Source organism: Phoca vitulina, unplaced genomic scaffold (assembly GCF_004348235.1).
Source record: "Phoca vitulina isolate PV1807 unplaced genomic scaffold, GSC_HSeal_1.0 scaffold70, whole genome shotgun sequence".
Classification (NCBI taxonomy): domain Eukaryota; kingdom Metazoa; phylum Chordata; class Mammalia; order Carnivora; family Phocidae; genus Phoca; species Phoca vitulina.
In genome coordinates this window covers 6,501,750-6,515,378 of record NW_022589773.1, presented here as the reverse complement: position 1 = coordinate 6,515,378, position 13,629 = coordinate 6,501,750, and the positions used below count along the sequence as shown (strand labels likewise).

The 13,629-nt window shown below is 33.9% G+C and overlaps 1 protein-coding gene across 4 annotated transcripts in view; it reads right to left on the bottom strand.

Moving 5' to 3' along the window:
* ERCC6L2 (ERCC excision repair 6 like 2) overlaps window positions 1-13,629 on the bottom strand; it is a 133,720-nt gene that overhangs the window by 83,526 nt on the left and 36,565 nt on the right. For all 4 annotated transcript variants that reach the window (XM_032392896.1, XM_032392898.1, XM_032392897.1 and 1 more), the window contains one exon: window positions 5,322-5,515. In XM_032392896.1, coding sequence (XP_032248787.1) covers window positions 5,322-5,515 — 194 coding nt within the window. The remainder of the gene's footprint in view (window positions 1-5,321; window positions 5,516-13,629) is intronic.

The following is a 13,629-nucleotide window of genomic DNA, read 5'->3' as shown; positions in this document are numbered from 1 at the left end:
AGCAATAAAAAGCAATAAACTATTCAAAATGCTACAACATGATGGACCTCAAAATCAAACACAAAAGACTACATAGTGAATGATTCCATTTACATCAAATTTCCAGAAAACGCAAATCTATAGAGACTGAAAGTAGATAGCACTGCTTGAAACTGGAGATGGGACCACTGATTGACTCGAAGCAAAAAACTTTTTGAGGTGATAGAAATGTTTTAAAACTGGATTGTGGTGATAATCACAACTTCATAAATTTACTAAAAATCATTCTCTACTTAGAATGGGTATATTCAATGGTATGTCAAATCCACTTCATTAATCCATTAATCCATAGTGACACTCAGAAAAGGGGAAGATGGGAGGAAAACTTTGCTATCATTGTAGATGACGATTACACCAACATCTTAGTCTGAAAGTTGGCCGAAGAATCAAGCACTTGCCTTGCTTTTTTAGTTGATATTATAATTAATTCCTAATTAAAGGAGAATGCCAGTTAATAAGTGTAGAAGAAATGATAAATTCAGGAAAACATTATTTTGTAAAACCCAGTAAAATATCTGATTGAGCCAAGAATAATTTTTGTATGCTAATACCACTAAGCAAAAGGACTGAAGGATCAGAATATTCAAATAGTGGCAAAGTACCACCCCACAATTGTAAAAGGAGAAACATAACTTTATAATCTCTGATGACCACTTCTTTAGCCTGTAGGACAACCTTGGCATCATTAATAGTGAAACAACCTGACATTAATATCTCCTGAAGTAATGTAATATGAAGCCCACAGCCTCACTTATGAAGTATTTTTATCAAAAAAGGTTAAACATTTAACCTGAATCTTAACCTTAGACCAAAATCAGCTTATAGAAATACAGATGTAAAGGAATACACAATTCCTTGAGAGAGTAAATAGACAAATCTAATATTTGAGACATCCTAAAAGACAACTGGCCTGATCCCCTCAAAATATCATACAATAAAAAAGTAAGTTGGGGGAATGTCCCAGATTAGAAGAGACTAAACAGACTTAATCAACAAATCCATCATTTGAACATTTATTGGATCCTGCTTTGCAAATACTGGATATTAACAATATTTTGAAGATAAGGAAATTTTAATTGCTGTTAATTTTCTTAAGTGTGACAATGATAATGTGGTATGAGAAAAAATATAATTAGTTTTAGGAAATCTATGCTAAATATTTTGAGATTATATTGTCATGTTATTTACCGTTTACTGAAATGACTTAATACCACCACTGTACATAGACATAGACACACATATATTAACATATTTTGTCAACATTTGAATACACACACACACAAACACACACACACACACACACAGAACTGGTGAGTATAGGTGGTAAGTATATAGATGTTCATATACTGTTACTTCAATATTTCTACAGGTTTGATAATTTCTTAATATAAAGTTGAAAAAGAACAAAAGAACAAAGAGAAAGAGGAAAAAATGACCACAAAATTTTAAAGGCTGGGAAGAAAATGAACAAGATGACTTACAAAAGCAGAGAAAGCAGAAGCCTATGCCAGTAGTGGTCTTCAAAAGCTAGGAATTGGTGGTACCTGATGCCTCTGCAAGTTGGAGTTATACAAATGTTCAAGTCTAAGAAGCAACTGGATCTCCTAGCTAGTAGTTCCTACTCCATAAAATAGTCCAGCCAGGTCACCCTCAAGTAAGCAAAAGAAGGACAAAATCTAAGAAGAAATCAGCGGGTGTGCTGAAAACTAAAAAAATAAAAAATGAAAAAAATTAAAAGTTGCAGCATAAAAATTTTCTTTAGAGATATGGAGGTAAAAGTAGGAAGAGAAGTAAAAGAATTGAAGATGGTTGTGTCTGAAGAACAGGTAATAGAGGTGGCAGGAAGGAGTGAATTGCAGTTTTTCATGTTTGGATCTCTAAATAATGTACATATATAACTGATAAAAATGAAGCAAAACATAATAATAATAACAAAAAGAGATATAGCTCACTCATATAGTGTGTTTACTCTGGATTATCTATGATCAGTGTTTAATTCTGTTCTATCACAGAGTGCTATTCTCACAAAAATTACTTAATATTTGAGCATAAACTTGTTGAATCACTATGTTGTACACCTGAAACTAATATAACATGTATGTCAACTATACTTCAATAAAAAAATAAAATACCAGATTGCAGCAACTCTAAAACAGAATTACTTAATATTTACTCAAATGAAATCTAAATTATTTTGAACATTTGTCAAAATAAAGCCATTTGAACAAATAACAGAAAGCTACATATAACAAACACTGTGACATTTAATTTTTCAATTTTACACAGAAATCTGGGACACATACCGACAAAATTCCACTTCAGAATTCTTATTTAATATTTGTAACAATCACAGAAAATAACTACTTAACAAACATATATTCAGCAAGTATTATGTGCTAGAGGTGTAATAAGCACTGAAATACAGAAATTATCCTACACCAAACTCCTCACAGTCTAAAGGGGCAGACAATTAAAAATTAAAATATGATTGATGCTATGATGAACAAATATCTTACTATATTTATGTAAGTGCAGAACATCTTTTGGGGTCATATAATATATTAAATAAAAGCCCAAGTTCTGGAGTTAGTTGGTCAAAGTTTAAATTTCATGCCTACCAATGACTTAGCTGTTGTAGGCTTTGGTGAGTTACTTAACTTCTCCATACCTCAGATTACTCCTATCTTTCTGATAGCATCCATGAAACAGGAGCAGGCTATTATTAGCTTCTAAGTGAGGTAAAATCAAATCTTAGAGCTGACAAAAATGGAAATCCACCTTACTAATAATTATATTAAATGTAAATGGACTAACTACTCCAAATAAGAGGCAGGTTATCAGAATGGATAAAAAAGCAAGACCTATCATTAACCACAAAGGTTCACTTTAAATATAAAGAACCAATATATTCAAATAGAAAGATAGAAAATGATAAACATGCAGTAAGTATAAGAAGACTGTATTGTCTATATTGATATCAGATAAAACTTTAAGATATAAAAAGGAACATTTTTTAAGATAAAAGGATTAATTCATAAGAAAAAAACACTAATCTTAAATGTGTGTGTACCCAATAAGAGCTTCAAAATATATGAACTGAAAGCTGACAGAACTCAAGGGAATTTAAAAATATACAAGTATAATTAAAGATTACAACATTTTTCTCTCAGAAATTATAAAACAACAGAAAATTAGGAAAGACAGAGAACATTAAGAACAACTCCTAACCAACTTGACTTTATTGATATTTACAGAACACTATATCTAACTGTAGAATAAACATTTTTTTCATGTATACATAGTTCAGAAAAATGTAAATTATACAACAAAGTACCACCACAGACACACTAAAATATCTAAAAACAAAAAGACTGATAATGCCAAATGTTGGTGAATATATAAAGCAACTTAAGTCCCATAGATTGCTAGTTGGAACAGAATGGTACAACCACTCAGGAAAATGGTTTGGCAGTTTCTTCTAAAGTTAAACCTACACTTACATAACCCAACAATTCCACTCCCAGGAAATGCAAATATGTCTACCCAAGATAAATGAAAATGTATGCTTCAAAAAAGGCTTCTACAATAATATTCCTTAGAGTTTTACTTATAATAACCAAAAACTGGAAAACCCAAATATAAATATCTATCCTGAAATTAATGGGTAAACAAAATGTGGTATATTCATAAAATATAATACACCTCAGGATTAAAAAAGAACGATCACAGATACATTCAAAACATGGATGAATCTCAAAAATACTATGATGAGCAAAAATACTATGATGTGCCAGACACAACAGTTCTAGAGACTAGAAATCCAAAGTGTTGGCAGGTTTGGTTTCTTCTGAGGCCTCTCTCCTTGGCTTCTAGATGGCTGCCTTCTTGCTGTGTCCCCATGTATCCTTTCCTCTGTGCACTCAAGTTCCTGGTATCTCTTTCTCTTCTAAGGACCCCAGACAGATTGGACAAGACTACCTTAATGGCCTCATTTTAACTTAATTGCTTCTTTAAGAATATTATTTCTCCAAATACAGTTACATTCTGAGGTCCCTGGGTTTGGGACTCGCCCATACAAACTTGGAGGGGACACAATTTAGCTCATAATAAGCCTTCTAATTGGTCTTTCTCCATTTAGTTTGGTTCTCCTCTGTCTGCACACACAGCAAATAGGTTACTTATAAAATGCAAATCTGACCATTTTTATCTTATTAGTAATCCACTGTAAACATTTCTAGGGCACTTTACTACTTTAAGAATAAAGACCTCTAATCCTCCAGACAGCTTTCAGTATCTTTTATAATCTGTTCCTTGCTTACCACACAGTTGTTGTCTCCCAGCCACTTCCCTCTTACACATATGCTGCAGCCATGAGATATAGAATGCATCAGAACTGCTTTCATTTATTCAAAAGTGGGCCATGATGTTTGTGGGCTGAAGGCTTCTGCAAATGCTCTTTGCTCCCTCTTCCTGCATTACTCTTCTACTATTCAACTCTTACTCATCCTTCAGTTCTTACTCAGCTGATAGGTCATCTTCTCTCTCTGGGAAGCTCCCTGACAACTCTCCTCACTTTGCAGCAGAATTAGGTCTCTTATGTGCTCCCACAACATCCCCTGTCACATATCATAACACTCACAAGGCTTTATAGTTATGTCTCTAGATGCCCCATTAAAATCGCAAGACGCAGTCAGGCATAAGCCAGTTCATTTCTTTTGGGTACTTATAATCCTGGAACACTGATTCTCAATATGTATATGTACATGTACTTTTTGCCACTCAACATTCTCAACAGATTCCCACAATTAAAATCATTCATGAAAATTCCTCTTAGTCTAGAGGTGCCATATGTGTAAAATTTAGGATAGTATTACCCTTCTTTAACACACATTGTTTGGAGACGGAATAAAGGAAAAAGAATGGACTGTATAAAATCTGATGCAGGTTTTGTTTTCTTTTGTTTTGTTTTGAGAGGGCGAGAAAGAATCTTAAGCAGGCTCCACGCCCACACAGAGCATGACATGGGGCTCAATCCCACGACCCTGAGATCATGACCTGAGCCAAAATCAAGAGTGGGATGCTTAATTGACTGAATCACCCAGGCACCCCACAGGTTTTTCCTTTTTAGAAAATAAATTATTATAAACTGTCTATTTTAATAATTCTGAAATGAAATTATGCTAAGGAATATTTAGAACTTTTTAAAAAATCACAATATAAAGGGATAAATACAGTGGGTGTAAACAGAATATTAATGCAATCATTCCCATTATTCCCATTACCTGTTAAGTTCCTCCAGACATAAACGTAGTGTTTCATAAGTTGTTAGAGCAATTTCACATTTCCTCTGCTTTACACGAATCAGTTCGTTGTCTTTTTTGTTACCATGTAAAATAGTGACTCTGAAATATCCCCAGGTGTCCAATTCATCCCTCCAGTTGTAGAGGACAGAAAGAGGAGCAACTATTAAGAACATCTAAAAGAAGAAGAAAAACAAAATTATGATAAATTTTTTAAAAAATGAAAAAGTGAAATCTGGAATATCAATAGTCCTTTTCTTTAATTTTTGACACTGCCATTAATAAGAATAAATACAACTTAGTGACTGGATATATCTGGATATAAAAGACTGTCAAAAAATATTTTGTTGTTTATCTTTTTATTAGGATAAAACAGATAACTAACTTTGTCCAAAGAAAGAACTGTTTTTATCGCCCCCGCCCCCGAAAAAAGGAGCCAAGAAGTAAGAGAGAAACAATTCTCCAAAGCAGAGGAAAGAGTTTAATCAGGACCCGAATAATAACTTCAAGAGCCAAGTGGATAATACAAATATGTAAAGCAGGCCAGGTTTTTTTCTTGAAATATATGGTTTTCTGAAGCTCTTTTTCCTTTGTACTCCCCTAGTCCAATTCCTCTGTCCTTCTCTCAGATACTGTCAGTTGAAGACCTAGAAAATTCATTAAAAAATCAAAGCAATTAGAAGAAAACCCCTACCTCTTTTCTCATTAGATCAATAATCTACCTATATTTATTTTCATACATTCTGCTCTCCTACACATTACCATGGATGAACTAACCATGTTCTTATCTAAAGACAAACCCTAAACTTATACAGTGGCTGCCATCACTTCTTGTCAAACTAAAGTCAATGCTGGAGAAATTGCCCCGAATCTCCCCTATGTAACTATAACTTTCCCTTTTTAATGGACCATATCCATCCACAAGCTAGTAAGTCCTAATATTTCCCAGGGTTAAAAAACAAAGCAATACCCCAAATCCCTTCCTTAACCCTACATCTCTCTTTAGCTATCCCCCATCACTTTATTGCCTTTCTAGCAATGATACTCAGGAGTTATCAATACTTACTGCTTTTACTTACTTTCCTCCTGTTCTCTCTTGAATTCATATAAATGACTTCTGTCCTAACTCCTCCAACCAAAGCAGTCCTTATCACGATTAACAATACATCTCTGTTTAGTCTTGAGTGAATGTTGGGGTTCCACTGATCTTCCCTGTAAACTAACCCCAAATCCTGTTGTCATCACCCATTTTAATTTTGTAATGTTTTTATCTCTCACTGTTACCACTACTTCTAAGCTGTTATATTTATTTAATTTTTTTAAAACTTTATTTATTTATTTGACAGAGAGAGAGAGAGCGAGAGCAGTAACACAAGCAGGGGGAGTGGGAGAGGGAGAAGCAGGTTTCCCGCTGAGCAGGGAGCCCGATGTGGGACTCGATCCCAGGACCCTGGGATCGTGACCTGAGCCGAAGGCAGACACTTAACAACTGAGCCACCCAGGCGCCCCTAAGCTATTATATTTAGTAATGTTACAAGTTTCTTCCCTAAAGTTTTATATTTGTCCTACTTCATAAAGATCAACCAATTAAACATACTGAAAATTTTCAGTTTAGCAAAAAGTTAAATAACATAATACTAGTCTAAATCCTGCTCTCTCTTCTGTGAAATATTTCAGGTAGGCCATTTGTCAGCTGTAAGAAGTCAAATCTGACTCTTTTGGAAAGAGAAAGAAGAAAAAAAGAACAGACGATTAACCTACTCAATTGAGAGTTTCTTTTTCCACCCCATCATCAAACACACATAAATACTTTCTTGTCATACTTGATTCATCTTAAATACTTTTGCCTTTTGATTTGGAGTTTATCCTATGAATTCCATTATACCCCTACCTTCAAATACAAAATTTGGGATCCAAGTACTTAGGCCAAGTATAGTCTCATCCCCTCCCCCCATTTTTGTAGATTACAAGATGAAAATGATGGGTCCAAACTCCACTGCACACTTTGAGCGGTTTTCCACTTCAGGTATCATTCATCAAAGTTGGCAATGAATTTAAAGATTCCTAGAATCAGCCCTAAGATTCAGAAAGTTTTAAAATTAAGACATTTCTTATTATTGGTCTTTGAAATTGCAAAAGGTAAATAAAATGGTTCAATAACTTATTTTAATACTAAAAGAGGTCAGAGAACTGAGTTATGCCATTTACAAGGTCCAGAGAAAGTATATAAGAAGAATGTAAAGTATTTACTACCATGCTGTGAATAATATTTCATTTAATAAGCCTTACTTAAGCAAAAGATGTCAAAACAATAAAATGGAAAGCAGTGTCCAGTTGCTAAATCACTGCACACAAAGCAACTATATTTGTTATTCTGAAGCTAAGAAACAATTTTATAAAACTCGATCTAAAATATAATACAAACAGGGCCGCCTGGGTGGCTCAGTCATTAAGCGTCTGCCTTCACCTCGGGTCATGATCCCAGCTCCTGGGATCGAGCCCCACATCAGGCTCCCTGCTCCACGGGAAGCCTGCTTCTCCCTCTCCTACTCCCCCTGCTTGCGTTCCCTCTCTTGCTGTGTCTCTCTCTGTCAAATAAATAAATAAAATCTTTAAAAATAAATAAATAAAAAGATAAAATATAAACGGAATTAAAATTTGCTCACTTAAATATTACTAAAATCAACAAAGGTCACATTTAACCGATCAACTAGAGAATACTGAATTACTTTTATCTCTTTCAACAAATCTATCTCAATTATTGAAAGCCACGCCTTTAAAGTTTGATTCTTCATGCACTATGGTCTTAGAAAAATGATGTGATGTGGACTATGACAAAATACCTAAAGATGTTTTTCATGTGCAATGATTTTTGTGGTAGAAATAGTTATAGTATTCACAATAATTACCGTACCATTATTGAGCACTTGCTGTGTGCCAAGGGCTGTGCAAAGTAGTTGACAAATATTAACTAAAGGACTTTACATAGAAATGCTATGAAGTAGAAATATTTAGTATTTCCTTTCTAGAGATGAGATGAAAAAACTAAGGTGTAGAGTTGTTAAATAACACACCCAAGATCATACTGCCATTAGGTGGCAAAATAGTATTTGAACCCATGTCTGTCTAATTCCAAAACTTGTAACCACTATTATATATCATGTTGGTACTATAATTCAGGAAGTCCATGACTGTGAGACATATAGCTCTCATTTACCACTGTAACTCCAGACCTTTGTATAGCATTTAGAAAACAAAGGTGTTCAAGTGATAAATGAAATAATAAATGCAACCATGCATGTCAGTGCCAGGTTAGGATCAGCAATGTATATTCAGAGAACAGCAACAGACAAACAGGGCCAAAGCAAAGGTCTCACACAGGAGGATGTGAGATATTAAAGTGAAAAATAATATGTACCTTTATATAGAGAGAAGTTACAGACCATAAAATTGAAATTTTTGCTATATATCTCAAAGTTCTAAAAAATATTCCCTGTAATTACCTCTATAATGTTAATTCTTTCAAAAATGCCAAACCTAATTAATTTAAACACTATTATGTATAACTGGTAACTTTTCCTTTTGGAATAACTTTCCTTTTGGCTATTTAATATATGAGAATTTAAGTTTAAAATCCATTCTAGTCATGGATTTATGTAAATCCTTTTTTAGAAAAGCAGCATAAGAATTATACCAAAACTAGACGTTCTTCAAAAATAGAAAATTATAGACCAATATCACTTAAATTAATGGACAGCAAACCAGAAAATATCACATCTTTCAATTAAACAAGAAAAGTAAATAAGGGATAAAAATGGAAATGACAAGTAAAAGTATTTGTAGAAAATATATGTAAAACAATAAAATGAACAGTAAATCAATTAATGTTTTTAATGATTTATTAGAGAGAGAGAGAGAGAGAGAGAGAGTGCATGCACACGTGCATGAATTGGAAGAGAGGCAGAGGAGAGACTCTCAAGCAGACTACCCACTTGGGGCTCGATCTCATGACCCATGAGTTCATGACCTGAGCCAAAATCATGAGTCAAACACCTAACCAACTAAGCCAACCAGGCATCCCAAACAGTAAATAAATTACTAAGAACAGTAAAAAAATTAAGAAAGTGCAATTTATCAAATATGTGTTGCACCTTAAATGATACATTTGGCCAGATGGACTTAACAGATATATACAGAATATTTGATCCCAAAGCAGCAGAATATACATTCTTCTCAAGTGCACCTGTAACATTTTCTGGTATAGACCATATGTTAGGACACAAAACAAGTTTAATAAATTTAAAAAGACTGAAATCTTATCAAGCATCTTTCAACCACAAAGGTATGAAACTAGAAAACAATTACAAAAAGAAAACTCGAGAATTCACAAGTATGTAGAGGTTAATCAAATGCTACTCATGATAAAAACCCTCAACGAGGTAGATTTAGAGGACATATACCTCAACATAACAAAGGCCATATATGAAAAACCCCCAGCTAACATCAACCTCAAAAGGGAAAAACAGAGCTTTTCCTCTATGATGAGGAAAAGCCAGGGATGTCCATTCTCAACAGTTATTTAACATAGTAATGGAAGTCTTAGCCACAGCAAACAGACAACAAAACAAATTAAAAGGCATCCAAATTGGCAAGGAAAAAGTAAAACTTTCACTATTTGCAGATGACATGATACTACATATAAAAAACCTAAAAGATTCCACCAAAAAAACTGCTAAAACTGATAAACTAATTCAGTAAAGTCACAGGTTACAAAATCAACATAGGGAAATCTGTTGCATTTCTATATACGAATAATGAAGCAGCAGAAAGAGAAATTAAGGAATCAATCCCATTTACAATTGCACCAAAAGCAATAGGATACCTAGGAATAAACCTAACCAAAGAGATTAAGGACCTGTACTCTGAAAACTATAAAACATTGATGAAAGAAACTGAAGATGACACAAAGAAATGGAAAAGCATTCCATGTTCAAGGATCAGAAGGACAAATATTGTTAAAATGTCTATGCTACCCAAAGCAATCTACACATTTAACACAATCCCTATCAAAACACCAACTGAATGTTTGACAGAGCTACAACAAAATCCTAAAATCTGTATGGAATCACTAAAGACCCTGAATAGTCAAAGCAACCTTAAAAAAAGAAGAGCAAAGCTGGAGGCATCACAATTCCAGACTTCAAGTTATATTACAAAGTTGTAGTGATCAAAACAGTATGGTACTGGCACAAAAATAGACACACAGATCAATAAAACAGAGTAGAAAACCCAGAAACAAACCCACAACTATATGGTCAACTAATCTTCAACAAAGCAGGAAAGAACATCCAATGGGAAAAAAACAGTTTCTTCAATAGTGTTCAGAAAACTGAGCAGCAGCATGCAAAAAGATGAAACTGTACTACTTTCTTAGACCATACACAAAAATAAATTCAAAATGGATTAAAGACCTAAATGTGAGACCTGAAACCTAATAATCCTAGAGGAGAACACAGATGGTAACCTCTTTGACATTGGCCTTAGCAACTTTTTTCTAGATATATCTCCAGAGGCAAGAGAAACAAAAAGCAAAAATAAACTATTGGGACTTCATCAAAATAAAAATCTTCTGCACAGTGAAGGAAACAATCAACAAAACTAAAAGGCAACCTATGGAATGGGAGAAGATATTTGCAAATGACATCTGATAAAGGGTTAGTATCCAAAATATATAAAGAACTTATAAAACTCAACACCCAAGAAACAAATAATCCAATTAAAAAGTGGGCAGAACACATGAATAGAAATTTTTCCAAAAAAGATATACAGATGGCCAACAAACACACAAAAAGATGCTCAATATCACTCAGCATCAGGGAAATATGAATCAAAACTACAATATCACCTCACACCTGTCAGAATGGCTAAAATCGGTAACACAAGAAACAACAGATGTTGACAGGGATATGGAGAAAGGGAAATCCTCCTGCACTGTTGGTGGGAATGCAAACTGGTGAAGCCACTCTGGAAAACAGTATGGAGGTTCCTCAAAAAGTTAAAAATGCAACTACCTTATGATCCAGCAATTGCTTTACTAGGTATTTACCCAAAGAAAATAAAATACTAATTCAGTGGGATAGATGTACCCTGATATTTATAGCAGCATTATCTACAATAGCCAAATTATGGAAACATACACACACACACACACACACACACACACACACAGACACACACGTACACACACACGTACACACACACAATGGAGTATTACTCAGCCATAAAAAAGAATGAAACCTTGCCATTTGCAACAACATGGATGGAGCTAGAGAGTATTAAGCTAAGCAAAGTAAGTCAATCAGAGAAAGACAAATACCATATGATTTCACTCATATGTGGAATTTAAGAAACAAAACAAGCAAAGGGGAAAATAAAGAGAGAGGGAGGTAAACCAAGAAACATATTCTTTTAACTTTAGAGAACAAATGAATGGTTATCCGAGGGGAAGTGGATGGAGGATGGGTTAAATAGGTAATGGTGATTAAGGAGTGCACTTGCTGTGATAAGCACAGGGTACTGTATGGAAGTGTTGAATCACTACACTGTACACCTGAAATCAGCATTACACTGCATGTTAACTAAAAATAATTTAAATAAAAATTTAAAAAAATAAACAACATGCTACTGAACCACCAAAGGGTCAAAGAGGAAATAAAAAAAAAAAACCTTGAGACAAAGAAAATGGAAATAAAACATGCCAAATATATAGGATGCAGAAAAGCAGTTCTGAGAGGGAATTTCACAGGGATCTATGCTCAAAGAACTAGAAAGAAGAACAAAGCCCAAAGTTAGGAGGAGAAATAAATAACAAAGATCGGAATGGAAACAAATAAAATAGAGACTAAAAAGACAAAAAAAAAAATCAGTAAAACTAGGAGCTGCTTCTTTGAAAATATAAAACTGATAAAACTTTAGCTAGACTCACCAAAAAAAAGAGGGAGGGCTCAAATAAATAAAATCAGAAATAAAAGAGATGTCACCAAATGATACCACATTCATACAAAGAATCACAAGGGAGTACTATGAACAATTACGTGCTAACAAATTGGAAAACCTAAAAGAAATGGATATTTTCTAAAAACTACAACCCTCCATGACTGAATCATAATGAAAAAGAGAATCTAAATAGACCAATTACTAGTAAGATGAATTACTACTGATTTTTCAATCAGTAATCAAAAACATCCCACAAACAGAAGTCCAGTACCAGGTGGTTCAGTGGCAAATTCTATTAAACATTCAAAGAAGAGTCAATACAAATCCTCCTCAAACTTTTCTAAAAAATAGGAGAGAATTCATTTTACAAGTCCATCATTACCCTGATACCAAAACCAGACACGGACACTACAACAAAGGAAAATTAAAAGTCAATATCCTTGATGAACATAGGTGCAAAAATCCTCAACAAAGTATCAGCAAAGTGAATTCAGAAATACATCAAAAGGATCATACACCATGATCAAGTGGGTTTTATTCCAAGGATGCAAGGATGGAATGTTAATGTTGTTCAACATCTGCAAATCAATCACATGATACACCATATTAACAAAATGAAGAATAAAGATCACATGATCATCTCAATAGATGACAAAATTCAACATCCATTTATATAATAGATAAAAACTCTCAACAAAGTAAGTATAGAGGAAAAGTACTTCAACATAATAAAGGCCATATAACAAGCCATAACTAATATTACACTCAATGGTAAAAGATGAAAACTTTTCCTCTAAGATCAGGAACAAGACAAGGATGCTCACTCTCACCACTTTTATTCAACATAGTATTGGAAGTCCTAGGCAGACCAATCAGGAAAGAAAGAAAGAAGGAAGGAAGGCAGGCAGGCAGGCAGACAGGCAGGAAAGAAGGAAGGAAAGGGGGGAAGGAAGGAAGGAAATCCAAATTGGAAAGTAAGAAGAAAACTGTCAATGTTTGCCTATGACATGATATTGCATATAGAGAACGCTAAAGACTCCACCAAAAAAACCGCAAAAAAAACAAAAACCAAACCAAACCAAACCAAACCAAACACTATTAGAATAAACACATTCAGTACAGTTGCAGGAAACAAAATCAATATACAAAAATCTGTTGCTTTTCTATACACTAACAACAAACTATCAGAAACAGCAATGGAAAAAATAATCTCACTTATAATTACATCAAAACGAGTAAAATACCTAGAGATAAATTTAACCAAGGAGGTAAAAGACCTGGACACTGAAAACTA